General features: G+C 45.6%; 5 protein-coding genes across 5 annotated transcripts; 3 read left to right on the top strand and 2 right to left on the bottom strand.

Moving 5' to 3' along the window:
* The first annotated feature begins 1,862 nt into the window (after nucleotides 1-1,862).
* On the top strand, nucleotides 1,863-3,612 carry LOC117191601 (COP9 signalosome complex subunit 7-like). Its single transcript, XM_033396421.1, has 4 exons — nucleotides 1,863-1,967; nucleotides 2,879-3,172; nucleotides 3,241-3,394; nucleotides 3,540-3,612. The coding sequence occupies exons 1-4, from the start codon at nucleotides 1,863-1,865 to the stop codon at nucleotides 3,560-3,562; spliced, it is 576 nt and encodes a 191-aa protein (XP_033252312.1). The 3' UTR covers nucleotides 3,563-3,612.
* Nucleotides 3,613-11,650: 8,038 nt separating this feature from the next.
* On the top strand, nucleotides 11,651-13,566 carry LOC117191600 (COP9 signalosome complex subunit 7-like). Its single transcript, XM_033396420.1, has 4 exons — nucleotides 11,651-11,755; nucleotides 12,656-12,949; nucleotides 13,018-13,171; nucleotides 13,318-13,566. The coding sequence occupies exons 1-4, from the start codon at nucleotides 11,651-11,653 to the stop codon at nucleotides 13,338-13,340; spliced, it is 576 nt and encodes a 191-aa protein (XP_033252311.1). The 3' UTR covers nucleotides 13,341-13,566.
* Nucleotides 13,567-17,167: 3,601 nt separating this feature from the next.
* On the bottom strand, nucleotides 17,168-17,867 carry LOC117190880 (larval cuticle protein 1-like). Its single transcript, XM_033395897.1, has 2 exons — nucleotides 17,760-17,867; nucleotides 17,168-17,690 (listed from the first exon to the last, which is right to left on the bottom strand). Exons 1-2 carry the CDS (start codon nucleotides 17,769-17,771, stop codon nucleotides 17,286-17,288), a joined length of 417 nt encoding a protein of 138 aa, XP_033251788.1. The 5' UTR covers nucleotides 17,772-17,867; the 3' UTR covers nucleotides 17,168-17,285.
* Nucleotides 17,868-20,425: 2,558 nt separating this feature from the next.
* Nucleotides 20,426-20,913, bottom strand: LOC117190968 (larval cuticle protein 2-like). Its single transcript, XM_033395956.1, has one exon. It carries the CDS (start codon nucleotides 20,908-20,910, stop codon nucleotides 20,545-20,547), a length of 366 nt encoding a protein of 121 aa, XP_033251847.1. The 5' UTR covers nucleotides 20,911-20,913; the 3' UTR covers nucleotides 20,426-20,544.
* Nucleotides 20,914-25,306: 4,393 nt separating this feature from the next.
* Nucleotides 25,307-25,920, top strand: LOC117191189 (larval cuticle protein III/IV-like). Its single transcript, XM_033396130.1, has 2 exons — nucleotides 25,307-25,394; nucleotides 25,463-25,920. Exons 1-2 carry the CDS (start codon nucleotides 25,383-25,385, stop codon nucleotides 25,787-25,789), a joined length of 339 nt encoding a protein of 112 aa, XP_033252021.1. The 5' UTR covers nucleotides 25,307-25,382; the 3' UTR covers nucleotides 25,790-25,920.
* The last annotated feature ends 737 nt before the right edge of the window (nucleotides 25,921-26,657 follow it).

Genomic DNA, 26,657 nt, shown 5'->3' with positions numbered 1-26,657 from the left:
AAAGCAGAAAATAAACAAAAGAAAAAACAAGAAACCCTGAAAACATTGAGATGTTTACTGACGCAAGAGAGCACTTAACACTTGTTTCAACCAACAAATTTCAATAGGCTTGCACCGTTTCGTAATCTGTATATTATCTGTCGAAAAAGCAGTTCAAATTTCACCTGCATTCAATGAAAATTGAATGCAAAAACAGATTGTTAATTCGAGTCTATCGAAGGGAAAACATTTCCATGAAACACAAAAACACAATGAAGGACTCGGATCCATTTAGGATCTGCAAGTGTTTCTCGGTGTTTCCCAAAGTGCATTATCTGTTCCCAGATGCAAGCTGTCTTCCTGCTGATTGCAAGTTTGTCCTTCGTTACAGGCTCCATTTGGCGGCTGCATCCCCTTACCCATTCGTCTGGCACCGCCCCTTCTTAAAGCCGGTGTACTTTGATTGCGCAGCTGTTTCTGATTACTCCATTACTCCATTCCTGAATATCTTTGTTTCGGATGCCTCCGGCATATGCCTGTTACTTGGCGGGCGAAACTTTTTTCGGAGGATGCTAAGCTCTCTGTGAGGTCGTCGTCGTCATCGCCGAGCACTTTCAGTCAGTTTTAGGTGAAAACTTTGCCATAGTTCCCGCGAATTCATATTGATGGCAGAAGTTTCCCGTTAGCTCCCGCCCTTGAGGTTAGGCGTTGTTAAATTTATCTGTCGACTTTGTCCTACGCCCTACTGACACTGCCACCCGCTGCTGGTCTTTGTGTAAAATTTCAATTAATAAGTTCTGTTTTATTACGCCAGGTGCGGAGACGACGGCGCACCCGAGGAAAATGCAAAGCTGTCGGCGACAGGTGCGTAACCTGAGAGATATTTGCGCTCTCCGGAGATTGCACTGGTTATTTAACGTGGCCTTAGCCAGAGACACAGAGAGAGGTTTTAACTATAGTATATATGCCTGCACGGGCCTGCTGCCAATTATGAATACAATACTCGTATAAGGGTGGAGGCCGCAACCGCAACGGCAGTTACAGCCCCAGCCACAACAACAGCCGTCGACGGCCCACTCAGGCGATTAATTTCGCTGTCCGTCAACGGTTTTTTTGAGCATGATTGATTGTATTCGCTTCGCGTTTCGTGCCACGCAACAGGAAAAAAACCGCAAATTCGCAGCCCGCAGCCCACAGCCCGCATTCTGTGACATGCACGGAGCCTCCGGCGCTGGCTAGGGAGAGGCGCCAGCATGCGAGACAAGACACATGTCAACGCGAAAATGACTCACAAATTTTACAGCTTTTGTGGCTCCCATCCCATTCCCATCTTCATTCCAATCATATCCAATCCGACGGCATCAAATTCAATTTGCTCTCAAGCTAATTAAAAATATGTTTGACAATTTGTCAAACCAACTCACTTAAAGAGTGTAAGCGAAATTGAATTGAATCAGCGTGCGAATTTTTAGCATATTTCATTGAATATTTATGTCACAAGTCTGGGCCATAAAGACAAAAACTTGGTCCTGGTCCTGGTCCTGATCCTGGTCCGAGTGCGAGTTCTAGTCCTGTGTACCCGTTTCAGGACAAGTGGTCGTAAAGTCAGCTGGGGGAAAAAGCGCTTAAGGGCTTAACTTCGACTTAGTAATGGCCGAAACAGGCAACAGTTATAGAGGGAAAGCCAACCATTTTCCATGACTTGGAAAGTTGATGCTGTAGTTTTATGAATCGGTTCACAAAGCACAATCACCGAATCCTGTGAGCTTGACTGACGAAGATCTCCGCGTAATCTGCCAGATATAAATTTAAGTTCCTCTTTAAAACAAATTTGAAACAGGCAGCAAACATTTCAGTTTCAAATTAATTACACTCTTGTAGCAATGCCTCAGAGTGCATTTGCCGGATTACGTCCCCTGGAGTGGTATTTGGCAATAGAGTTGACCAACAGAAACAGTAATTTGACAAAGCTAATCGCTACACTAGACGTAGCCTTAAAATATCCAAAGGAAACGTGAAAGCACTTGTATTGATTGCCCGGATAACGTATATTGTATACGTGTCTCCACTTTCCAGTATTCGGCATTTTCGTTTCGGTTTGGATTCGATGCCGTTTTATGATTATTTATTATATGGGGGCTGCAGTCTGTGGAAGCAGTTTCCTAATCAGTTTAGTTGATTTGGGGTAGCCTGGTGGAATTACTCCCATTTGGGAAGGAAAGGAGAGATTGATTGAGTGCCTGGCAAATATGGGAGCACTCGGGCTAATCCCATTGTTTAATTAGTTAAGGATTCTGTGACAGCTTAAATAACACTTTTTGGAAATTCGAGACCTTGCACGAAGAGTTTTATTTGTAACCGAATTTGTGCAGTATATGAAGGGCTCTACGTATATGTGTGGCTGGTAAACAAAAACTAAAACCATCCAGTCCGAGAACATTTTTCAACGAATTTCCATCTGCAATGTCACATGTCATCTGTAAAAGGCATCTCTAAAAGGTTTACCCAAACCAAAAATCGCCTTTACGAATAAATCCCCCTATGGTTTTTAAACGAACAAGTCTCCAATGCGTTTGTGAAACGCTGGTTTTGAGCACTCAACAGGCTCGACAGGCAGGTGGATAAGCAGTTTCAGTTTTCAGCAAAGTTTCAGTTGAATGAAAAAGTTTGCAGTTCCGGTTTCACCAAACAACTCTTCGACTGAGGTCTGGGGCGCGTCAACGAGTGCCCACTTGTTGTGAATGTCGAAGGGAAACTGTAATCCTGGGCATGGCGTTGGCTTGTCGCTGGGCGTTTTCACTGCACTCCAATGCTGCCACTTCAGGCTTCACACTTTTGCCAACTTCAGACACTGTTCGTTCTGGGCAATTAGTCAGAGAAAAGTTGACAAGACGCTTAGGGGACTACTTATATATGCGACGGAAAAGCCGAGGAAAACTTATTAAATTTCCGTTTTTATGTTCCGTTTTCAGACATTATTCATGGCAAACTGTTCCAGAACACACGCATTCTTGAGGTGGAGTACGCCCAGGGTCGGGACATACCACCCGGCAACACTGGCAAGATTGTCGAGATTCTCCAGGCCTGGTTCAACTCCTGCGACGGCGTCTCCAGCTGCATTGAAAACCAGATTAAGTACGCCAATTCCGAGAAATCCAAGCGACTGTTCAACAAGGATCGTGTAGAGCAAGATGTGAGTACACTATCTCAGATTAGAACCTCCTATTGATCCGAGGCTTATGCTTACTCCCTCGTTTCCAGCTGATTAATTTGAAGAAAATGCTGAAGAGTCAGGCCTTGGACAGTGATGAGAACATGCAGATCGACACCCATGGACCCAGCGGCAGCGGCGGCTTGAGTTTGGCGGACCTTCGCAAGAAGCCCTCCAAGATGAAGGCCCAGCGAAATACTGGAGGTTGGTAATCCAAAAAAATGCAAATTCTCAGCGAAATCGCTTTACAGATCGCCTACTTTCCATGGCACAACTTTAATGACTTTCTCATTAAGTAGGAACTTTGCCATTAATTATTTTGTCACACTTTTACCCCCTTTCCTTGCAGTTGGTCTGAAGTTCAGCATGTGAGTGCAGGCCAGCCGAGGGGGTGTTTGTGTGGACTCGGAGCTAAGCCTTGGGGCAGCACCAGCTCAAGGTCGGATGCAACGCCGCGCAGCACTTGAGAACCGGATACCACTCGGCAAGCAGCAGGACGAAACCAAAACCAAAACAGAACTCATTTCGATTCACATAACAGTGGGCTGTCCGCGGTCTGGAAACCATCATTTAGCATCAAACGTACCAATAAAATATAATAATAACCAAACGTATCAAAGCGCATGTTAATTAGTGCGGAAATTCACACTCATCTGCGTGCTTCCAGGCTCGTTTCCATGTAATTCGTTTATCCATCAGTGCCATCAATCTATTCCGCCGCAAATGGGCATTTAATTAATGTCCAAATTCGATTTTAGACAAATGTTTATCCATCACATCAATACAAATCTAAATTGTGCGTGTTTGCGGTATCCTCGCACTTGGCCAGCACATTTTACCTTTGACGTTATTTGTGGGCTAATTAACTGAGGCGAGTTGAATTATTTTCTGATACCTCTGATTGCCATTCCTTTTCCTATTTTATGCTCTGTTCATCCCACTATTGTTCTCTCTATTTCAGACTTTAATTTGTATTAAACATTGATTAGCATTGCTATAAATGTTTCTTTATTTTAATATGTATGTTCTCTAGTCATGGAACAGATTTTTAAATTTATAGCCTTCGAATCACCACGCTCCCAACAATTTCTACACACATGGTCCTATTTACTTAGAACATTTCAGAATCAAGCTAGAATATATATTTCAACAAGTATTAACAGTATTTCTGACTAAAACCAACATACGAGTATGTACAAGCTGCAAACAGAAGAGCTTTGCTCATTAAACCTAAGCAGAACTTGAACATATCTTCGACTATTCGAACTGCAGCGAGTTCGTTTTGCATTTGCTCCCTCAAACCCATCTAGATGCACCCTAAAACCCTTCTAGAACCACCACATTCATTTGAACCCCAAAGAGCGGAGTACGAACACAAATCCCCAACAATTTCTCATCTCATCAGGATCCCCATTTGCCCACATTTACTTAATTGCATTTTATGAGTAAACAACATGTACATATATGTACATGTGTATGCACCACATGAATTGTAAAAGCTTACAAACTTTAAATGGAATTTTCTCTGGGCTCTACATCTCTTATGAATATCAAAACACCTCGAAGGCCTGTATCTGTATTCAGCTTATTCCAATAAGCTCGATGCATTCGATTGACAGATTTTCAATGGTAATGGTAGATAACTGTCTCATAAATATAACTATATAACACTATAGGTTGGCCCTAGTTCAATAGCCCTAGTTCTTTGACCCAGAGAGAAGCTCCCTTTTTAAACTTACGGGACTCTGGGGCATCGGCATCATGTTCACATAATATTCGGTTTCTTGGCCATAGCTGGTTTCATTTCTTTTATCATGAAACGAAATAAGAACAGTTGAATTAATGTAGTACTAACAGCATGACGACAAATGGCGAGTTTATGGATTTTAAATTTGCATGTGGGGGTATGAACCGTCGCGGCAGTGTTTAGTGGGTTTTGAAGTCCTCGAGGATCGAGGTATTTTTCGCATAGGCCAGTAGTTGCTGTGGCGTCCTCTTGGAGGCATCTTCCAGTGATGCCAGCACTGGGGCGCCCAGGTACTTCCTCCTTGCCCTTAAGAGAGCAGGACAGTTGCAGATGAGATGTTCCGGGGTTTCGGTTGCCCCAGGTTCGTCACATTTCCTACAACTGTCTCTGTTTGTGATGCCTAGCTTTGTTGCATGCGCCGCAGCCAGGCAATGGCCCGTTAATATTCCCACTAATAATCTGCAGTCCTTCCGTGGTAGGTGCAGCAGGTAGTGGCTGAGTTTGTCATTGCGTTCCTTGCACATGATTTTCGAGGTTCTGCAGGCGGTGGTACTCCTCCACCTACATTCGGTTTGTGATCCGGCCTGCTTTTCTAGATCGCTTTGCAGCGTTCTGAGGGAGACAGGCACGTTCTCGGTTCTCGTATTCGCCAGCCCGACGCCTTCCTTAGCTAGTACGTCCGCCGTCTCGTTCCCTTCGATGCCCTGGTGGCTGGGAATCCAGTAGATCCGCACTGACTTTGTCGTGCTTAGGGTATCTAGTGCCTCCCTGCTCGCCAAGACATTTCTGGAACTGACTGCGGACGACTGCATGGATCTTATCGCCGCTTGGCTGTCGACGAATAGGTTGACCGCATCGTGTGCTCTTTCAGTGAGAAGAGCGACTTCTGCTGCTTTCCTGATGGCAAAAACCTCTGCCTGGAATATGCTACAATGGTCCGGTAGCTTATATGACAGCCTTATCTCAGGGTCTGTACAGTATAGGCCCGCTCCTACTCCTCCGTCCATCTTGGAGCCGTCCGTATATATATTGAGGTGCTCCGTTTGGTCTCTTCCGATTTTCCAGTCTTCAGGTCCCAAGGATGCAGTTGTTTTTACGTCGAGGCATGTTGGGGGGTCATGTAATCAGTTGATCTGTTCATTTCCCTTCCAATTGAACTATGCCCGTATTCTTGTGGCGACATATTTCCTGAAGCGATGAGGCGTTGTGCTGCCTTTCCTGCAGTCAGACGGGCGTGGATGTCTAGGGGTTCGATTCCAAGTAGGGTTTCGAGTGCTTTTGTTGGGGTTGACCTCAGCGCCCCTGTAATACAGAGCAAAGCCTGTCGCTGAGTCCTTTCCATAAGCTTATGATACGTTTTCTTTCCAGTAGCTTGCCACCACACTAAGACTCCATACAGCAGAGTTGGTCGCACCACCGAGATGTAAATCCAATGCATCAGAGCCGGAGATAGGCCCCATGTGCTGCTGAGCATCTTCTTGGATGCATAAAGCGCAATGGTGGCCTTCTTCACCCTTTCCAATACATTGGGTTTCCATGCCAGTTTACTATCCAGTACTGTGCCCAGGTATTTGACTTGTGTTTTTGGGGTTAGCATAGTTTGATTGATCTTCGGAGGGGTCCATATCGGTACCTTGTACCTCTTGGTAAAGAGGATGAGGTCCGTCTTGTCCGCGTTGATACTGAGTCCTACTTCTTCCGCCCACTCGCGTATCTCCCTGAGTGTTCCTTGCATTAGTGAGCTGAGGGTCGATGGGCAAACACCCGTAATAAGTATGCTTATGTCGTCCGCATAAGCTGTTATTATTGGGGCCTTCCTTTCGTGGAAGGTGGTCGTCGACCACCAGATTCCACAGGAGGGGCGACAGGACTCCTCCCTGGGGTGTGCCTCTGTGTGCCTCTTTCACCATGGAAGCGGTGCCCCACTCTGATTGCACCCGTCTGCAACCTAGGAGGTTCCTTATCCACAGGTTGATTGCTGGGTGTGTATTAGTTGCTACCAGGCAATTTGTTATTGCTTCCGTAGCCACGTTGTTGAATGTCCACGATGTCCACGAATACTCCCAGTGCATACTTTTTATTGTGAAGGGCTTTCTCAATGGTAGCTACTACCGAATGTAGTGCGGTCTCCACCGATTTCCCTTTAGTATAGGCATGCTGGTTGGTTGACATCAGTCCCCCTACCTCATTCCTGATGTGTAAGTCCAGCAGCTTTTCTAGCGTTTTTAATATAAAGGAGGTAAGGCTTATCGGTCTATAGTCCTTGGGCCTCGCATGGCTGCACTTTCCTGCCTTTGGGAGGAAGACAACTCTCGAGGTTCTCCATTGGATAGGGATATAGCCAGTACTTATACAAGCTGTGAATATTGCGGAGAGCCATGGGGTAATCGCCTCTTTGGTCACCTGCATCATGGCTGGGAATATCCCGTCAAGTCCTGTTGCTTTTGTGCCCGCAAAGGAGTCTATTGCCCAGTGGATTCGCTTGGTGGTTAACAAATCTGTTGGGGGGTGTTGTTCCTCGGTTGCTAGGTCCTGGTGCTCTTTGGCATCAGCGACCTCGGTGCAACCAGGGAAATGTTCCTCCATTAGTGCTGTTAGGGCTTCGTCACTGCCCTCTGTCCACTGTCCGTCATCTAGCTTTAATTGGCTTTGTATGGTAGGCTGCTTAGAGAGCAGCTTCCGTAGCCGTGCGGTTTCTGGTACTTTCTCGATGTTGGAGCAGAAGGTCCTCCACGAGTTCCGTTGTGCTTTACGTATTTCCTTCTTGTAGCTCCTGAGTAGGAGTCTGTATTCCTCATAGACGATCCCTTCGTTCGCTTGTTTGGCGATCTTAAAGAATTCCTTGAGGTTGTCCCTTTGAAGAGAGAGATCCCGGCTCCACCAGAGTGGCTTGGACCTCTTCTTCGTCCTCGAGGGGTTGCACGATGTGTGGTAGGGGTCCAGCAACGCGTTGGATAGGGTCTCTAGAGACTTCTCTATGTCCTCCGCGGATTTCACTGTGCCCGGACTCGCGAGCTTCGAAGTAACTGTCTTTTTAAACTTTTCCCAGTTTGTATTCCGGGGGTTTCTATAGACTATTACCTTCGAAGAATGTTTCAAGTCGCACTTAAACTGAATGTACTTGTGATCTGAGAAGGAGGGTCTTTCAAGGACCCTCCAGCTAGATACCGTAGTACTGTTTCCCGTTGCTAGTGTTAGGTCTAGCACGTTGGATGAAGTCGGACCCACGAAGGTGTGCTCCTCCCCGACGTTTGCTATATATAGATTAGTATAAAGTATAAAGTCTAAGAGTGACTCACCTCTATCATTGATGTCGGTGCTTCCCCACACATTGTGGTGGGCATTGGCATCCGTCCCGATGACGAGTTGATAGTTTTTGGTGCCGGCTTCTGTCACCAGGCTCCTGAGTTCGTCGGGTGGTGCGGGTCTGTCGTGAGCCATGTAGCAGGAAGCCACCAGAAGGCGCTTTTCCTCGCTTTCCAGCATCACAACCGTCAGGTCATCCGTGCTGTAATGAGACATAAGGTAAGCATGGATTCCCTTTCGTACGAGTACGACGGTTCTGTTCCTGCTTACCGATGTTGCGTAGAACAGTTTGTGAATTGCCTGTCGCAATCCAGGGCTCCTGGACTAGAGCTATGTCGGCGAGCCCTTGCTCCATGGCGATGAGGAGCTCCGCCGACGCTACCTTGCTTTTATGCAAGTTTAGCTGCAGCACACTCAGCATGGGTGGCTGGCTCACTTGCATCCGACGGGTTGACTACTAACGTCAGGTCACCGTCTTCCTCGTCTTCGTCCTCAAGCGCAAGACCCTGGGCGGCCTCCACGATGGACTCGAGACCTAAGTCCTTTTCCACCTCGCCTACCTGCAGGGTATGCGCGTCCTTGTCCTCAGGGTGGCGCTTTTTGAGGAGCAGGTAGACGCTACCCATGCCCCACGCCATCTTCCCGAACTTGGGATACAGCAGATCCTCTGCCTCCTTGTTTATTTGGAGGATCACACATTGGCCCCCTCGTTGGGTAGTGGGCTACCAATGTGTAGGATCCTCCAATCGGTCGTTGGCACGTCCGCGTTTTGCCGCTGAAGGAGCTTCAGCGCTCGGTCTCCCTGGATTGTGATTGGGAAGAGTACCTTCGCCTTAGGCTTGGACGGGATAAGCTCCCGGTCCACAACCTCCAGCTTGGCCCCCTCCCACATCGCCTCCAGTTGGCAGACCGTACGCGTCAGCCACCTTAGGGTTGGATCGTCGTTGCACTTTAGGATCTTAACCCCATTTAGCCACCCAGCACCATCGAACGTGGGCATAGGGGCCGCGGGGTCTTCTTCCATGTGTGCAAACAGTGCGTCGACGAGACGCGCGTGCACAAGCTTCCACTGTGCCGCTGACATCTTGCCGTTTTCCTCGCTCCGGTCGATGAGTGCCACGATCAAATGTCGTTTGGTCACATCGCTGACCTTCGCGTTCGATTTCGATGGCTTCTTGGCCACTTTCGGTGGAGGGGGTGTCATCTTGGGCCCGCGTTGCCGCTTGCTCGCCGGAGTGTCTTTAATGGCACTCTCAGTCGAGCGTTGCCTCTTGGTGGCCATCATCTCCTCCACCTTATTGGCATATTCGCCATTCGACGCCCTCATCTGTGGCATCTGGGCGTAATGTAGTCGGCCCTCCTCTACTCGCTGCTTGGCCCAGGCTAGCTTGACCTTCTCCTCCTGGGAGATGTCTACTTTACCTTGCAGCTGGCTTTTGATATTGAGGGCCGCTTTGTATTGTGCTTTGGCCTTCATCCCCTCCTTGGAACGCTTCGGCCCTTCCCTACGCAGGGAGCTGGTGCCTGGTTCCGGTGAGCGGAGAAGGCTCTCTGCCTCCGTCCTGCTCATAGAGAGCACGCTCTCCAGATCCGTGTCTGTGTCGACTACGGCATCTGTGCGGCTCAACTTGCAGGCTGCGGAGTGAGTTGTTTTTGTTGTTGTTGTTGTGGCAGTAGCTTTACAACTGACTTGGCCTGCTCCCGCCAAGTCTGAGGTGTGACCGCTGGCGACACGCAGAGAGGATTGCTCCTCCCCGTGCCCGCCGGTGGTAGCAGTCACGCTTCCCACCAACGTTTGGGTTGACATCCCAGCCCGTGCTTTATCTTCCTTCTTCGCCTCCATATTTGGCCCGAGGGTCCATACTGGTTAATATTTTTCGGGGGACCACCCCCTAGCGTTTTAGGCCTGACCGCCAGGCACCTCTAGCCATGGCCCTGGTTCGGTTCCCCCGACTTTGAATCGGGAAGACGCCGGACCATAGCCTTAGCTAGACACTGCATTACCCCGGACAGAGCAAGCGACAGTGCATTACCCTTGTCCCGGGTACTGCAGTGTCCATTGCCCAGCCGGCACCCTCGTGGAGGGTTCAGCTAGAGGATTTTCGCCAGCCTTTTTCTCTTTTAAGCTGCACAACAAATCTGGTTTGTTAGGAGATAAATTGCTCAAAATATTGCAATTTGAAATTACGTCCACAACATGCTCTATTCAAATCTAGGGCATATTCAATTTAAGCTGTATATGGTGACTCGTTTCTCAGGTTTCTCTGGTCTTTGTGTAAAATTTCAATTAATAAGTTCTGTTTTATTACGCCAGGTGCGGAGACGACGGCGCACCCGAGGAAAATGCAAAGCTGTCGGCGACAGGTGCGTAACCTGAGAGATATTTGCGCTCTCCGGAGATTGCACTGGTTATTTAACGTGGCCTTAGCCAGAGACACAGAGAGAGGTTTTAACTATAGTATATATGCCTGCACGGGCCTGCTGCCAATTATGAATACAATACTCGTATAAGGGTGGAGGCCGCAACCGCAACGGCAGCTACAGCCCCAGCCACAACAACAGCCGTCGACGGCCTACTCAGGCGATTCATTTCGCTGTCCGTCAACGGTTTTTTTCCAGAATTTGTGGGCCCAGCAGTAAGCATGATTGATTGTATTCGCTTCGCGTTTCGTGCCACGCAACAGGAAAAAAAACCGCAAATTCGCAGCCCGCAGCCCACAGCCCGCATTCTGTGACATGCACGGAGCCTCCGGCGCTGGCTAGGGAGAGGCGCCAGCATGCGAGACAAGACACATGTCAACGCGAAAATGACTCACAAATTTTACAGCTTTTGTGGCTCCCATCCCATTCCCATCTTCATTCCAATCATATCCAATCCGACGGCATCAAATTCAATTTGCTCTCAAGCTAATTAAAAATATGTTTGACAATTTGTCAAACCAAATCACTTAAAGAGTGTAAGCGAAATTGAATTGAATCAGCGTGCGAATTTTAAGCATATTTCATTGAATATTTATGTCACAAGTCTGGGCCATAAAGACAAAAACTTGGTCCTGGTCCTGGTCCTGATCCTGGTCCGAGTGCGAGTTCTGGTCCTGTGTACCCGTTTCAGGACAAGTGGTCGTAAAGTCAACTGGGGGAAAAAGCGCTTAAGGGCTTAACTTCGGCTTAGTAATGGCCGAAACAGGCAACAGTTATAGAGGGAAAGCCAACCATTTTCCATGACTTGGAAAGTTGATGCTGTAGTTTTATGAATCGGTTCACAAAGCACAATCACCGAATCCTGTGAGCTTGACTGACGAAGATCTCCGCGTAATCTGCCAGATATAAATTTAAGTTCCTCTTTAAAACAAATTTGAAACAGGCAGCAAACATTTCAGTTTCAAATTAATTACACTCTTGTAGCAATGCCTCAGAGTGCATTTGCCGGATTACGTCCCCTGGAGTGGTATTTGGCAATAGAGTTGACCAACAGAAACAGTAATTTGACAAAGCTAATCGCTACACTAGACGTAGCCTTAAAATATCCAAAGGAAAAGTGAAAGCACTTGTATTTGATTGCCCGGATAACGTATATTGTATACGTGTCTCCACTTTCCAGTATTCGGCATTTTCGTTTCGGTTTGGATTCGATGCCGTTTTATGATTATTTATTATATGGGGGCTGCAGTCTGTGGAAGCAGTTTCCTAATCAGTTTAATTGATTTGGGGTAGCCTGGTGGAATTACTCCCATTTGGGAAGGAAAGGAGATATTGATTGAGTGCCTGGCAAATATGGGAGCACTCGGGCTAATCCCATTGTTTAATTAGTTAAGGATTCTGTGACAGCTTAAATAACACTTTTTGGAAATTCGAGACCTTGCACGAAGAGTTTTATTTGTAACCGAATTTGTGCAGTATATGAAGGGCTCTACGTATATGTGTGGCTGGTAAACAAAAACTAAAACCATCCAGTCCGAGAACATTTTTCAACGAATTTCCATCTGCAATGTCACATGTCATCTGTAAAAGGCATCTCTAAAAGGTTTACCCAAACCAAAAATCGCCTTTACGAATAAATCCCCCTATGGTTTTTAAACGAACAAGTCTCCAATGCGTTTGTGAAACGCTGGTTTTGAACACTCAACAGGCTCGACAGGCAGGTGGATAAGCAGTTAAAGTTTCAGTTGAATGAAAAAGTTTGCAGTTCCGGTTTCACCAAACAACTCTTCGACTGAGGTCTGGGGCGCGTCAACGAGTGCCCACTTGTTGTGAATGTCGAAGGGAAACTGTAATCCTGGGCATGGCGTTGGCTTGTCGCTGGGCGTTTTCACTGCACTCCAATGCTGCCACTTCAGGCTTCACACTTTTGCCAACTTCAGACACTGTTCGTTCTGGGCAATTAGTCAGAGAAAAGTTGACAAGACGCTTAGGGGACTACTTATATATGCGACGGAAAAGCCGAGGAAAACTTATTAAATTTCCGTTTTTATGTTCCGTTTTCAGACATTATTCATGGCAAACTGTTCCAGAACACACGCATTCTTGAGGTGGAGTACGCCCAGGGTCGGGACATACCACCCGGCAACACTGGCAAGATTGTCGAGATTCTCCAGGCCTGGTTCAACTCCTGCGACGGCGTCTCCAGCTGCATTGAAAACCAGATTAAGTACGCCAATTCCGAGAAATCCAAGCGACTGTTCAACAAGGATCGTGTAGAGCAAGATGTGAGTACACTATCTCAGATTAAAACCTCCTATTGATCCGAGGCTTATGCTTACTCCCTCGTTTCCAGCTGATTAATTTGAAGAAAATGCTGAAGAGTCAGGCCTCGGACAGTGATGAGAACATGCAGATCGACACCCATGGACCCAGCGGCAGCGGCGGCTTGAGTTTGGCGGACCTTCGCAAGAAGCCCTCCAAGATGAAGGCCCAGCGAAATACTGGAGGTTGGTAATCCAAAAAAATGCAAATTCTCAGCGAAATCGCTTTACAGATCGCCTACTTTCCATGGCACAACTTTAATGACTTTCTCATTAAGTAGGAACTTTGCCATTAATTATTTTGTCACACTTTTACCCCCCTTTCCTTGCAGTTGGTCTGAAGTTCAGCATGTGAGTGCAGGCCAGCCGAGGGGGTGTTTGTGTGGACTCGGAGCTAAGCCTTGGGGGCAGCACCAGCTCAAGGTCGGATGCAACGCCGCGCAGCACTTGAGAACCGGATACCACTCGGCAAGCAGCAGGACGAAACCAAAACCAAAACAGAACTCATTTCGATTCACATAACAGTGGGCTGTCCGCGGTCTGGAAACCATCATTAACATCAAACGTACCAATAAAATATAATAATAACCAAACGTATCAAAGCGCATGTTAATTAGTGCGGAAATTCACACTCATCTGCGTGCTTCCAGGCTCGTTTCCATGTAATTCGTTTATCCATCAGTGCCATCAATCTATTCCGCCGCAAATGGGCATTTAATTAATGTCCAAATTCGATTTTAGACAAATGTTTATCCATCACATCAATACAAATCTAAATTGTGCGTGTTTGCGGTGTCCTCGCACTTGGCCAGCACATTTTACCTTTGACGTTATTTGTGGGCTAATTAACTGAGGCGAGTTGAATTATTTTCTGATACCTCTGATTGCCATTCCTTTTCCTATTTCATGCTCTGTTCATCCCACTATTGTTCTCTCTATTTCAGACTTTAATTTGTATTAAACATTGATTAGCATTGTTATAAATGTTTCTTTATTTTAATATGTATGTTCTCTAGTCATGGAACAGATTTTTAAATTTATAGCCTTCGAATCACCACGCTCCCAACAATTTCTACACACATGGTCCTATTTACTTAGAACATTTCAGGATCAAGCTAGAATATATATTTCAACAAGTATTAACAGTATTTCTGACTAAAACCAACATACGAGTATGTACAAGCTGCAAACAGAAGAGCTTTGCTCATTAAACCTAAGCAGAACTTGAACATATCTTCGACTATTCGAACTGCAGCGAGTTCGTTTTGCATTTGCTCCCCCAAACCCATCTAGATGCACCCTAAAACCCTTCTAGAACCACCACATTCATTTGAACCCCAAAGAGCGGAGTACGAACACAAATCCCCAACAATTTCTCATCTCATCAGGATCCCCATTTGCCCACATTTACTTAATTGCATTTTATGAGTAAACAACATGTACATATATGTACATGTGTATGCACCACATGAATTGTAAAAGCTTACAAACTTTAAATGGAATTTTCTCTGGGCTCTACATCTCTTATGAATATCAAAACACCTCGAAGGCCTGTATCTGTATTCAGCTTATTCCAATAAGCTCGATGCATTCGATTGACAGATTTTCAATGGTAATGGTAGATAACTGTCTCATAAATATAACTATATAACACTATAGGTTGGCCCTAGTTCAATGGCCCTAGTTCTTTGACCCAGAGAGAAGCTCCCTTTTTAAACTTACGGGACTCTGGGGCATCGGCATCATGTTCACATAATATTCGGTTTCTTGGCCATAACTGGTTTCATTTCTTTTATCATGAAACGAAATAAGAACAGTTAAATTAATGTAGTACTTACAGCATGACGACAAATGGCGAGTTTATGGATTTTAAATTTGCATCTTGGCGCCTTTTGGCATTCAATTCTTAATTGCTTTTCTCTTTTAAGCTGCACAACAAATCTGGTTTGTTAGGAGATAAATTGCTCAAAATATTGCAATTTGAAATTACGTCCACAACATGCTCTATTCAAATCTAGGGCATATTCAATTTAAGCTGTATAAGGTGACTCGTTTCTCAGAATCAAACTTTCCGCCCAGACCAGCTTGCTTCTAGCCCCTATTGAGAAGATAAATATGAATTATACAAATTTTGCTAATAATAATTCCCAAAAAGGTCAAGGTAGTTTCTTGACACTTTCAAATATCGAATGAGAAGCTTATAACGCTTCTCTTTTGCCATATTAGGCCCTATTGAGAAGATAAATATGAATTATACAAATTTGGCTAATAATAATTCCCAAAAAGGTCAAGGTAGTTTCTTGACACTTTCAAATATCGAATGAGAAGCTGATAACGCTTCTCTTTTGCCATATTAGTTGAAACACTTTGCAGGTGCTACCCTTTATCCTAAGGATTTAAGAGAGATATTCGGCCTATGAGAATGATTTTGCAATCAGACGAACAGAAATGAGCCAAGACTCTAAGCGGTACTCTCCTGAGTACATCGCTGTATTATTTCTCTCCATCTCTTCGTCTCTGTCTCTTCCACCTTCAGCCTATAACCTCTCAGACTCCCTCTCTCTCTAAAAGAAATAACCTCAAACACGATGTCAGCCACTTCATCTTCCTCTTCCGAACCGTACATTGCTGTCTAATACCGCTAGGGTTTAAACTATTCTACAATAATACATGTTTTTAAATTTTCTACGACAATTCTCTTATGAAAAGAAAACTTCGGAATCATATTTATCTCGATGCAATAGTAAAAACGAGGGGGAACGTTGTGAGTTGCTGCGGACACCGCAACTCTACAGTTATACCCGATACTAAGTCAGTATGGCTCTAATCCGGCAGACGCTGCTATTATTAAACGACACGACAAAGAGTGCGTGCGAGAGAGACAGAAAATCAGTCTGAGCGTGACGTCGGGCGCTGCGTAGCCAGTGCAATTGATTTGTTCCTTTTGGCTATAAAAATTATCTGATCTGGTCCAGATTCAGCAATCTGATAGATATGGTCGTTATCTATGATTCTGCGTTTTTAGTTTTCTCGAATCTGCAATATTGTGGATGCAACAGATTTTCGTCCTTTGTGGGGGCGGAAGGGGGTGGGGCGAAATTCTGAGATATACGTTTTATAGTGAGATCTAACAGAAGTGCGGATACCAAATTTGGTTACTCTAGCCTTAATAGTCTCTGAGATTTGTGGATGCGCCAGATTTTCGTCCTTTGCGGGGGCGGAAGGGGGTGTGTCGAAATTTGGACATGAAACGGTCAGGGTTCGATATCACAGGAGTGTGGATACCAAATTTGGTTGCTCTGGCTCTTATAGGTTCTGAGATCCTTGAACTCATATTTTGCAATTGGCAAAACCGACCATGAAACTTGTGTGTTAGAGAGAGACAGAGCGAGAAAGAATGAAATTGTTTTCTTGATTCTGGCTATAATAATTATACGATCTGGTTGAGATCTTACATTCTAAAACATAGTCATCCTCTACGATTCTGCGTTTTTGGTTTTATCGTATCTTTAAAAATGTGGATGCCACAGATTTTCGTCCTTTGTGGGGGCGGAAGTGGGCGGGGCGAAGTTTTGAAATATTTTTGTAGCAGTGACATATCACAGAAGTCTGGATACAAAACATCGTTGCTCTAGCTCTTATAGTCTTTGAGCACTAGGCGCTGAAGGGGACGGACAGACGGACGGACGGACAGACGGACAGACAGACATGGCTCAATCGACTCGGCTATTGATGCTGAATATATATATATACTTTATGGGGTCGGAAACGATTCCTTCTGGACGTTACACACATCCACTTTTACCACAAATCTAATATACCCCAATACTCATTTTGAGTATCGGGTATAAAAAAATTAACAGCAAATGTGTAGCAAAGATACCAGGGATGACTTGGAGTTTCAGAGGTCTTGATCTTCCCTGAACATGATATGTTCTTGAACTTCATATACCCTCTGTTACTTTTACAAGGCACCGAAGAACACGTTTTCTTAAAATGTTGTGTTACTTTGGCGGACATGACATCTTTATTGAACGCAATAAAACATCAATTAATTGTGCTAAAAAGTTGCGAGAATCGAAAGCGAAATTCGAATGTAGCAAACCCGTTGGACAGGTCGAAACCGTTATGTTACAGTTGATTGCAATCGAAAGTAGCAAAGTCAAAATCATGATCTCGTTAATGTAATCATTAGCAATCATTTGCATGTATTTGAAAGTAAAGAAGAACTCTTATAAACTAGGTAAAGAAAGGTATCCAGAGAACAGTCCATGGTGCGATCGGTATTCAGGGTGGGGCCTTAGTGATGGGAATGGTGAACGGGCTCGGGGACCTGTGGGTGCGCCTCCAGCCAGGCAACGGCACGGGCAATGGCCTCTGGGATTGGTGGTGGAGTGGGGAGCACGGCACCCACGGGCTGGGAGCCATTCTCGTCGGCCACATACTTGATCTCAACGTGCTCGCCCTCGGGCGAGATCCAGCTGAAGCTGCCGTGGATGTTGCCATGGACATCACCGCTAGAAGCCTGCTGGATGCTGTTGGACACCAGGAGATCAGCATCGAAGCCGTCGGCGCGAATATCGCTGTGCTCGGACTTGACCTCGGCATGGACATCCTCGGAGCGTCCCACTTGGTGGGATACCTGAGGATGGGGAACATGCGCTACGCCGGCGGCGGCCAATCCCAAAACTGCGAACACCATCACCTAGACGGAGAAGATGGAGATTCACCCATTAGAACTTCGAGTCCCCTGGCTGTCCTTTGAGCTACTCACAAACTTGAACATTTTTGGTTGTTGATTGCTGTCGTGCCGTGAACGAACGTTGACTGATATCTGACTCTGGTCGGGTCGAGTCTTTTTATATGGTTCTTAATCCAGTTGATTCACCTAACAAATTGCTACAACTTGCATTCAATTGTGTTTCTGAGTTATGGGATGACATATTGGATGCGCCCGCACCCATAAAACCGACAACAACAGTTGCACCAAAAAAATCGTCACATGGCGACAGCTGAGCAAATGCCAAACAACGGTTTCACATACTATATACGCGTATAATCTGTTAGTAGATGCTAAAATGAAACAGTCGTATCAATAAAAGTGCAAACGGGTCCAACAGCATCCCCAAAGCAAAACAAGTTCATCAAGCTCCCAAAAACAACTCCCCTCTTTCTTTCTAACTTCCAAATCGATTTGGCTGTTGCCTGTCGTTACTTTGAACCAAATCTTCCGCAGCACAGAGATTCTGCAATCTGATGCTTAACATCAAAGCATTGATATAAAAATGTTCATCCTAGCGCCTAAGTTGATTTATTGTGTGGTTTCTGTTTGATCTCTATGTTTCCGCCTTTTCTGACATGGATTTTGGCACATGTCCGCCAATGTTGGTTATTCATCTAAGAAATTAATAGTGGTGTTCGAGCAGATAATCTTGGGGATTTTTGCTTTCATCCCTTTCAGATAGAAAAGTTGAGTATAACACTCTTCTTTTCATAGTCCTGCAGGGGATGTTCTTAAGTTCGTGCAGTAGGTTATATATGTGGGAAGAATTAAATTTAACAAGTTCAACATCCCTCCCAATTTGTTTATAATCTAACTTACACAGATATATACATATTTATATATGCAATTCTTAGATGAACATCATACAACCATCCTTAACACGAAAAGTGTCATATTTTATATAGTTTCTATAGATACAATCGGTCTATGGACCTTAAGCTTACAATATATTCAAACGTTCATCGAACCTACAAAATACATGAAGTTTGAAACTCATCAGAAAGAGCCAAATTCATTGTCACTTAAAATTTTAACATGTGACGATACGAAAACATTTATTTTCTGCTTAATTCTTCATACAATTAAACGATCGTTTAATTAATTAACGCACAGTTACTAGACTAAATATACTGAAATCGGGGAATATATTCCTGAGCTATGGGCTTGAGAGGTAGCAAATCCATAGAATCTTTTATCCGAACGAGTTGTATAAGCTGTTGGCATAGAAGCTAGTATTGGATACTTATTTTTGGGTAAGTTACACTTTTATTTGTAAAATTCCTAGCTAGAAAATCCGCCAGGAGTAATACCGTCCTATGACCTATTGGACTTGTTAAATTGAGCTCCAATCCGTAGTCAACTGTACTAAGTATTAGTAGTAGTGAGTAAATAGTAAGTTTCAAACCAAGTGCAACTGCCATTTTACCGCCTTAATCAAATGATCGAGAGAGGGAGATAGAGAGAGCATGCGGCATCCGGCGCCGATACCAGTTCCAGCGCTTACGTATAATTACTCTAATAAATATTGTACAGATTACACATATCATAAAACCACGTATATAGTACTGACTGAGTACCTGGTATAAAAGTAGAGCCTCGGCCCTTGCCGCAGCTCTCAAATGTTTTTTATACCCGATACTCAAAATGAGTATTGGGGTATATTAGATTTGTGGTAAAAGTGGATGTGTGTAACGTCCAGAAGGAATCTTTTCCGACCCCATAAAGTATAAATATTCTTGATCAGCATCAATAGCCGAGTCGATTGAGCCCTGTCTGTCTGTCCGTTTGTCCGTCCGTCCGTCCGTCCGTCCGTCCGTCCGTCCGTCCGTCCGTCCCCTTCAGCGCCTAGTGCTCAAAGACTATAAAATCTAGAGCAACGATGTTTTGGATCCAGACTTCTGTGATATGTCACTGCTACAGAATCGTAGAGGATGACTATATGTTCTAGAGTGTAAAATCTCAACCAGATCGTATAATTATTATAGCCAGAATCAAGAAAACAATTTCATTCTTTCTCGCTTTGTCTCTCTCTAACACACAGGTTTCATGGTCGGCTTTGCCAATTGCAAAATATGAGTTCAAGGATCTCAGAACCTATAAGAGCCAGAGCAACCAAATTTGGTATCCACACTCCTGTGATATCGGACCTTGACCATTTCGTGTCCAAATTTCTCCACACCCCCTTCCGCCCCCGCAAAGGACGAAAATCTGGGGCATCTACAAATCTCAGAGACTATTAAGGCTAGAGTAACCAAATTTGGTATCCGCACTTCTGTTAGATCTCACTATAAAACGTATATCTCAGAATTTCGCCCCACCCCATTCCGCCCCAACAAAGGACGAAAATCTGTTGCATCCACAATTTTGCACATTCGAGAAAACTAAAAACGCAGAATCATAGATAACGACCATATCTATCAGATTGCTGAATCTGGACCAGATCAGATAATTTTTATAGCCAAAAGGAACAAATCAATTTGCACTGGCTACGCAGCCCCCGACGTCACGCTCAGACTGATTTTCTGTCTCTCTCGCACGCACTCCTTGTCGTGTCGTTTAATATTAGCGGCGTCTGCCGGAGGAAAGCCATACTGAATTAGTATCGGGTATAACTGTAGAGTTGCGGTGTCCGCAGCAACTCACAACGTTCCCCCTCGTTTTTACTGCTTTAGGCATATGCATGTATTTTTCTGGAAATCAAGTAGTACGGCTACACAACTAGGGAGATATGCATCCATAGGACAGTCCGTTGATCGATCCATATCCAGCGGTAGCCTTAATGATGAGCTCCGTGCTCCGGAGCTTGGGGGTGAGCCTCCAGCCAGGCAAGGGCACGGACAATAGCCTCCGGAATTGGTGGTGGCGTGGGTAGCACGGAACCCTGGGGCTGGTAGCCGTTCTCATCGGCCACATACTTGATATCAACGTGCTCGCCCTCGGGCGAGATCCAGCTGAAGCTACCGTGGGCATTTCCATGGATGTCACCGCTGGCGGCTTGCTGAATGCTGTTATCAATCACGAGATCGGTGTCGAAGCCATCGGCCCGAACGTCCGAGCTGAGGACCTTGACCTCGGCGTGGACATCGTCCGAGCGGGAAACGGGAGCAACGGCGGCTGCCAGTCCCAAAACTGCGAAGCCCATTACCTAAACGGCCAATATGTAAGTGAGTCCGTGAGTAGTTGAGTCCTTGAGTCCAAAAGTAATCATTTGAGCAACTTACAAACTTGAACAATTTTGATCCTTGATTTCTGTCTTTCCGTGAACGAACGTTGACTGATAACTAACTCTGTTCGAGCACAGTCTTTATATATGATTCTTAATCCATTTGTTTCTCACAATTACTCGAGCAAAGCTTTTTATTTCGGGCTTCGATGGCGGACATATCCATAAAGCTAGCCAATACTGCGCCAATAAATTCTCCTCTCAACAACAGCGAAACAAATGTCAAAAAACGGCTATTAAGCTTCTGAATAGAAGCTAAAATGAGACATGCTTTAAAGCGATAATGCAGGGAAGGTGCAGTAGAGTAACCTGTGTTCTGTCCTTGAACTAGAGAACTTGTCAATTGGGTATAAAATTACTTATAACTAGAGACGTAGAAGAGTTGCGTAGCAGAAATGAAGATTATGGTATAAGCCTTTCAAGGTATATTGGGATGACATTTGCTTATCTTTCCGAACAACCCTAAACCGTACACCTAAATTATGAGGACCTGGCAACGTAAGTCCAATAAGTCATAATATTTGTCCCTTAAAATGATTATGAAATGAAATGAAATGGACTAGGTTAGGTTAGGTTAAGGCGGTAGCCGGGAGGGGGGGATAAGAGCCTCCCGCCCCCAAGCTCACTTGGACCTATAGAAGGGCCGTTGTGTTGCCGCATGGGCATGTGCCCCTTCTCGTCGCCTGAACCGTGAGAGCAGACTACTGCAGGATTAAGGGCAGTCCCATCCGGTGGCTTGGATGTATTTGGACAAGGTCCCTGGTTTGATTTCGGACAGGCCCGAAATGTCCGCAAGGAAAGCGGCCCCGAGAATACGAAGACGACGATTTCCAAGGGCTGGGCAATGGCAGAAGAAGTGGAGGACCGATTCCTCCTCCTCCTCGTCGCGACAACTCCTGCAGAAGTCGTTATGAGGGATTGACAGTCTGGAGGCATGAGTGCCGATCTGCCAGTGTCCCGTAATGGCTCGAGTAACTGCAAAACACTGTGCTCTGCTGAGTCTGTACAGCTCTGCTGAGCGCTTCTTCGATCGATATGAGCATATCAATCTTGAGACTTTACAGGAGACGGTTTGCTGCCATCTTCTATTGGCATTTTGCTCGAACAATTCGTGCGTTAGGAGCCTGCACGTAGCTAAGGGCATCGCTACCTGCTCCCTCTCCGATAGGAGAGGGATCGTAGTACCCTGCCTGGCTAGCTCGTCGGCGGCGTCGTTCCCCTCGATGTCCCTGTGGCCGGGGACCCATATAAGGAAGAGATCCAACTGCTCTGCGATCTCGTGCAGAGATCTGCGGCAGTCTTTAACAGTCGCTGAGTTCGACGATATTGAGCCTAGAGCTTTAATAGCCGCTTGGCTGTCCGAGAAAACGCACACTAAGTGCGTGTCTAGACGTAGTTTGGAGACTATAGAAATGGCCTCCTTGATGGCTTCAATCTCCGCTTGGAACACACTACAGTGGTCCGGGAGCCTGAAGCAATGACTGATTTCCAGCTCGCTGCAGTAGACTCCGCCTCCCACGCGGCCGTCTAGCTTTGAGCCATCAGTGTAGAAGTGGACCGCATTTGCAGGTCCTGGTTCGCCCATCTCCCAGTCCTCCCTAGATGGGATTGATACCTGGAAGGGCGTCGAGAGGTGATCACTGGGGATACAGTAATCTGTCCTCTCTGGTAATTGCGGGAGTCTCATCAGGATTCCCGAGTGCCCAACCGCGGATGCTTTCCACAGTCTGGCTTCTCTCATTCTGAGGGCGGCAAGTGTTGCCACCTTCTTTCCCATGAGATCCACAGGCAGGAGGTCCAGCACAGTATCCAGGGCTTCCCCTGGAGTAGTGCGTAGCCCGCCAGTTATGCATAGCTCTGCCATGCGTTGAACTCTGCTGAGTTTATTGAGGCATGTCCTTCTGTCCAAGGCTGGCCACCATACCACCACTCCATAGAGCATGATTGGTCGTATGATGGCGGTGTAGAGCCACCGAACTATATAGGGGGTCATTCCCCATTTTAGTCCGATGGCTTTCCTGCAAGTATAGAGGGCCACTGTGGCCTTCTTTACTCTATCCTCTATGCTCAATTTCCAATCGAGCTTTCTATCGAGGATTAGGCCAAGATACTTGGCGTTGTTGCTGAAGACTAGCGTTTCCCCACATAGTCTTGGCGGAATCAGTACCGGAACTTTGTACTTCCTAGTGAAAAGCACCAGTTCCGTTTTAGACGGGTTGACGCCTAACCCGCATTTGTCTGCCCATTCGACATTTTCGTGAGAGTACTTGTAATGCACTCACACAACGTCTGCGGAAATTTTCCGGAGAATGCTATGGCAACATCGTCCGCGTACGCCACCACACGGCAGCCACCCCCCTCTATCTCCCGCAGCAGTGTGTTCACTGCCACGTTCCATAGGAGGGGCGAGAGGACTCCGCCCTGCGGTGTGCCTCTGCTGACAAATCTGGTACACGTTGACGTCCCCAGTGATGCCTCAACCGTCCTGCATTGTAGCATCTGATCGATCAGGCTCACCGTCCTGGAGTCAACGCCCAGATCCGTCAGTGCGCCCGTGATGGCGGTCGGAAGGATGTTGTTAAAGGCGCCTTTAATGTCGAGGAAGGCTACTAGGGTGTACTCCTTAAAATTAAGGGACGCTTCGATGATCGATGTGATTGAGTGTAGGGCCGTTTCGGTGGATCTTCCCTTCCGATAGGCATGCTGGGAGTCTGAGATCAGACTGGACGGAATGCACGCCGTTAGATGCAGCCCCAGGAGCCGCTCCATCGCCTTTAGAAGAAAAGACGATAGACTTATGGGTCTGAAATCTTTTGGGGCAGTGTGCGAGGGCTTGCCTGCCTTGGGTATGAATACGACTTTGGTCTGAAGCCAGGTGTCAGGAGAAGATTCCCTCGTAAATTATTTTGAGCCAGTTAATGGCTTTATATCCCGCGTGAATCAGTTGGGCAGGAAAAATGCCGTCTGGCCCCGCGGACTTGTAGGGTTTAAAGCTTCTGATCGCCCAGGAAATGTTCTCCTGGCTTAGCAGTCTCAGGATGGCATTTGAGGCGACAGAAGGAGGCGCGAGGTAGTTGGGTCTGTTTTCATCGCAGCCAGGGAAGTGGGTATTTAGGAGAAGATTTAGCGACTCCTCGCTGGACGTAGTCCACGACTGGTCGGTGTTCTTCAAGTAGCCCAGGGTGGGTGTTGTCTTCGAGAGAACTCTGCGCAAGCGTGAGGCTTCTGAGTTACTCTCGATTTCGCTGCAGAACTTACGCCAGGAGGCGCGTTTAGCTTTTCTAAGTTCTTTGTTGTAGGTTGACAGACTGGCCTTGTATTCGGCCCAGTTTTGCTCAACGTTTTCAGCCTTAGCTTTATTGAAGAGTCTCCGGGAGGCTTTCCGGAGTTCACCCAGTTTCGGATTCCACCATTCAGGTTTCCTCCGGCCTCTGTTCTTGCCAGAGAGGCATGCTTTGTCGAGCGCCTTATTGCAGGCGTCGGTAAAGATCTTAAGAAGACGAGTCGTGGCCTCCGTGGAGAACTCCTCCTCAGATGGGGGCTCAGGGAGAACACGACAGAGGTAATCAGAGTACCGAGTCCAGTTTGTCCGCCTGATGTTCCGGAATCGGACTGGCTTCGGTACTGAGAAGGAGAAGACAGTTTCCACGTACCTGTGGTCCGAGAATGAAATGGACTAAATCCTGAAAAAAAAAACTCGTTCTCCTAGCTAGTAAAGACTTTTGATTCGTATATGTATATACTTTTATCGCCAACATACAAGTAGGGAAGTGTTCTTCCCTTTATTCGTAATCAGACCAAATGAAACAAGTAATCTCCCAATATAATTTTCAGAGTATCAAACATTTCTGAAACACACCTAATAGCTTTTAACTTTAACAAAAATGCAGCTTTCTGACAGAGCTGTCATGATTTCGTACTCGAATTAAGGTTTCGAAGACCCCGAAAAATATGCTCCGCAACTACTTCAAAAATAAATTTTGATTCGGATCTTTAATTAATTTTTAAAAAAGCATATCTATATAAAAGACACCATAGTTAATAGAACATTTTTAATGTGCATGTATGTCATAGAAAAAGACTGTTTCCGTTCGATTCAAGCTTATATTTCAGATGATTAAACATGGAGCTTGCTAATGCGCTCGCTCTCCTGGACATTGCACATCACGTGAATGAAGAATGATTTTAGAATACGATTAAACATCAGGAAGATTTGCATTTGATACTTCAGTCCATATGGGCGGGCACCGCTTATGCTAGAAATAAATGCTAATTTAAAACGGGTTGCATCAGCTTCGAGTTCCGCGGCTTGATTTCGGCCTATAAAAAGCGATGCTTGGTCCCATATCATCATCAGTATCACAAGTTCTATTGGCTGAAACAAAATCAAAATGTTCAAGATCGTAAGTATTCCCGTTCCCACCAGCGCTTTTGGATAATCTACAATTCGAATAACGGATATCCCTTGCAGCTGCTTGTCTGCGCCCTTGCCGCCCTTGTGGCCGCCAACGAGAATGCCGAGGTCAAGGAGCTGGTCAATGTGGTGAATCCCGATGGCTTCAAGACAGTGGTTTCCCTGAGCGACGGCTCTGCCTCCCAGGCCAGCGGCGATGTGCACGGCAACATTGATGGCGTCTTCGAGTGGGTCTCCCCCGAGGGTGTCCACGTTCGCGTCGCCTACAAGGCCGATGAGAATGGCTACCAGCCCACTAGCGATCTTCTGCCCGTCGCCCCACCAATCCCAGAGGCCATCCTGAAGTCTCTGGCCTGGATCCAGGCCCACCCCAGCAAGGAATAGGCACATCATCGACAAGGACATCACTTCGACTCGATGCAGAAAGTCTGGGCTTCGAATATCCCGACTCACTGCATACAACTTAGAATATGAACAGCACACTGAAAATAAATAATATTTTCTAAAGAAAACAATCGAAATAAATTTTTAAATAGAATGAAACTTTACAGGAGGCAAAAATTAAGGAAACAATTTAGGTAATAATAAATGGACCACAGGAATTCTTAGTCTTTCTCAGATTATGTTCCCATAAACGTATGCACATTGCTTTACGTCAAAGTGTAAAGCATACCATTATACTAAGTATATAGGAAAGTAAAAAATTGGAAGTAGTTGTCAACGACTAAGCCATATACAACCTGGTATGTTTGGTAGGATAATGTTTCAGAGTCCCAAAAGCATTTCTGACTATGTCCAACGATCAACCGTTAATCGATTTATAGTCCAGGCGATTCTTAGTTTGGAAAATTTCGGGGATACCTATAAACAACACGAATATTTCTTAGGAATATTCAATAGAGAAACTCGCAATTAATGTGGGTTGAAATAATGTTGATTAAATAATGATATTTTAATAATGATTAATTTAAAGCTCGAAATTGATAAACAGTACATTTGTCAAAAGTAGAAAAAAGGGTGAAGTGCACTAAGTTTGTATATTTGAAGACATTTTAAAAGTTTGGAACATATATTTTCTAATCCTACCGTCGAAAATTAAAAGAGCTCCAAAAAATCTGCTACGGAGAGGTTTTTCAAATTAATTTTGAGTACAAATTGTAGGTATTTTATAAAATATATGTGTTCGGAGCAGAACCCAGCCGATTAGCTGCTTGCCAAATAGCACCTAATTCTTGGCCCTCAGCCGCTTATT

This window comes from Drosophila miranda, assembly GCF_003369915.1.
Source record: "Drosophila miranda strain MSH22 chromosome Y unlocalized genomic scaffold, D.miranda_PacBio2.1 Contig_Y1_pilon, whole genome shotgun sequence".
Taxonomy (NCBI): domain Eukaryota; kingdom Metazoa; phylum Arthropoda; class Insecta; order Diptera; family Drosophilidae; genus Drosophila; species Drosophila miranda.
This window is presented reverse-complemented; position numbering and strand designations above follow the sequence as displayed.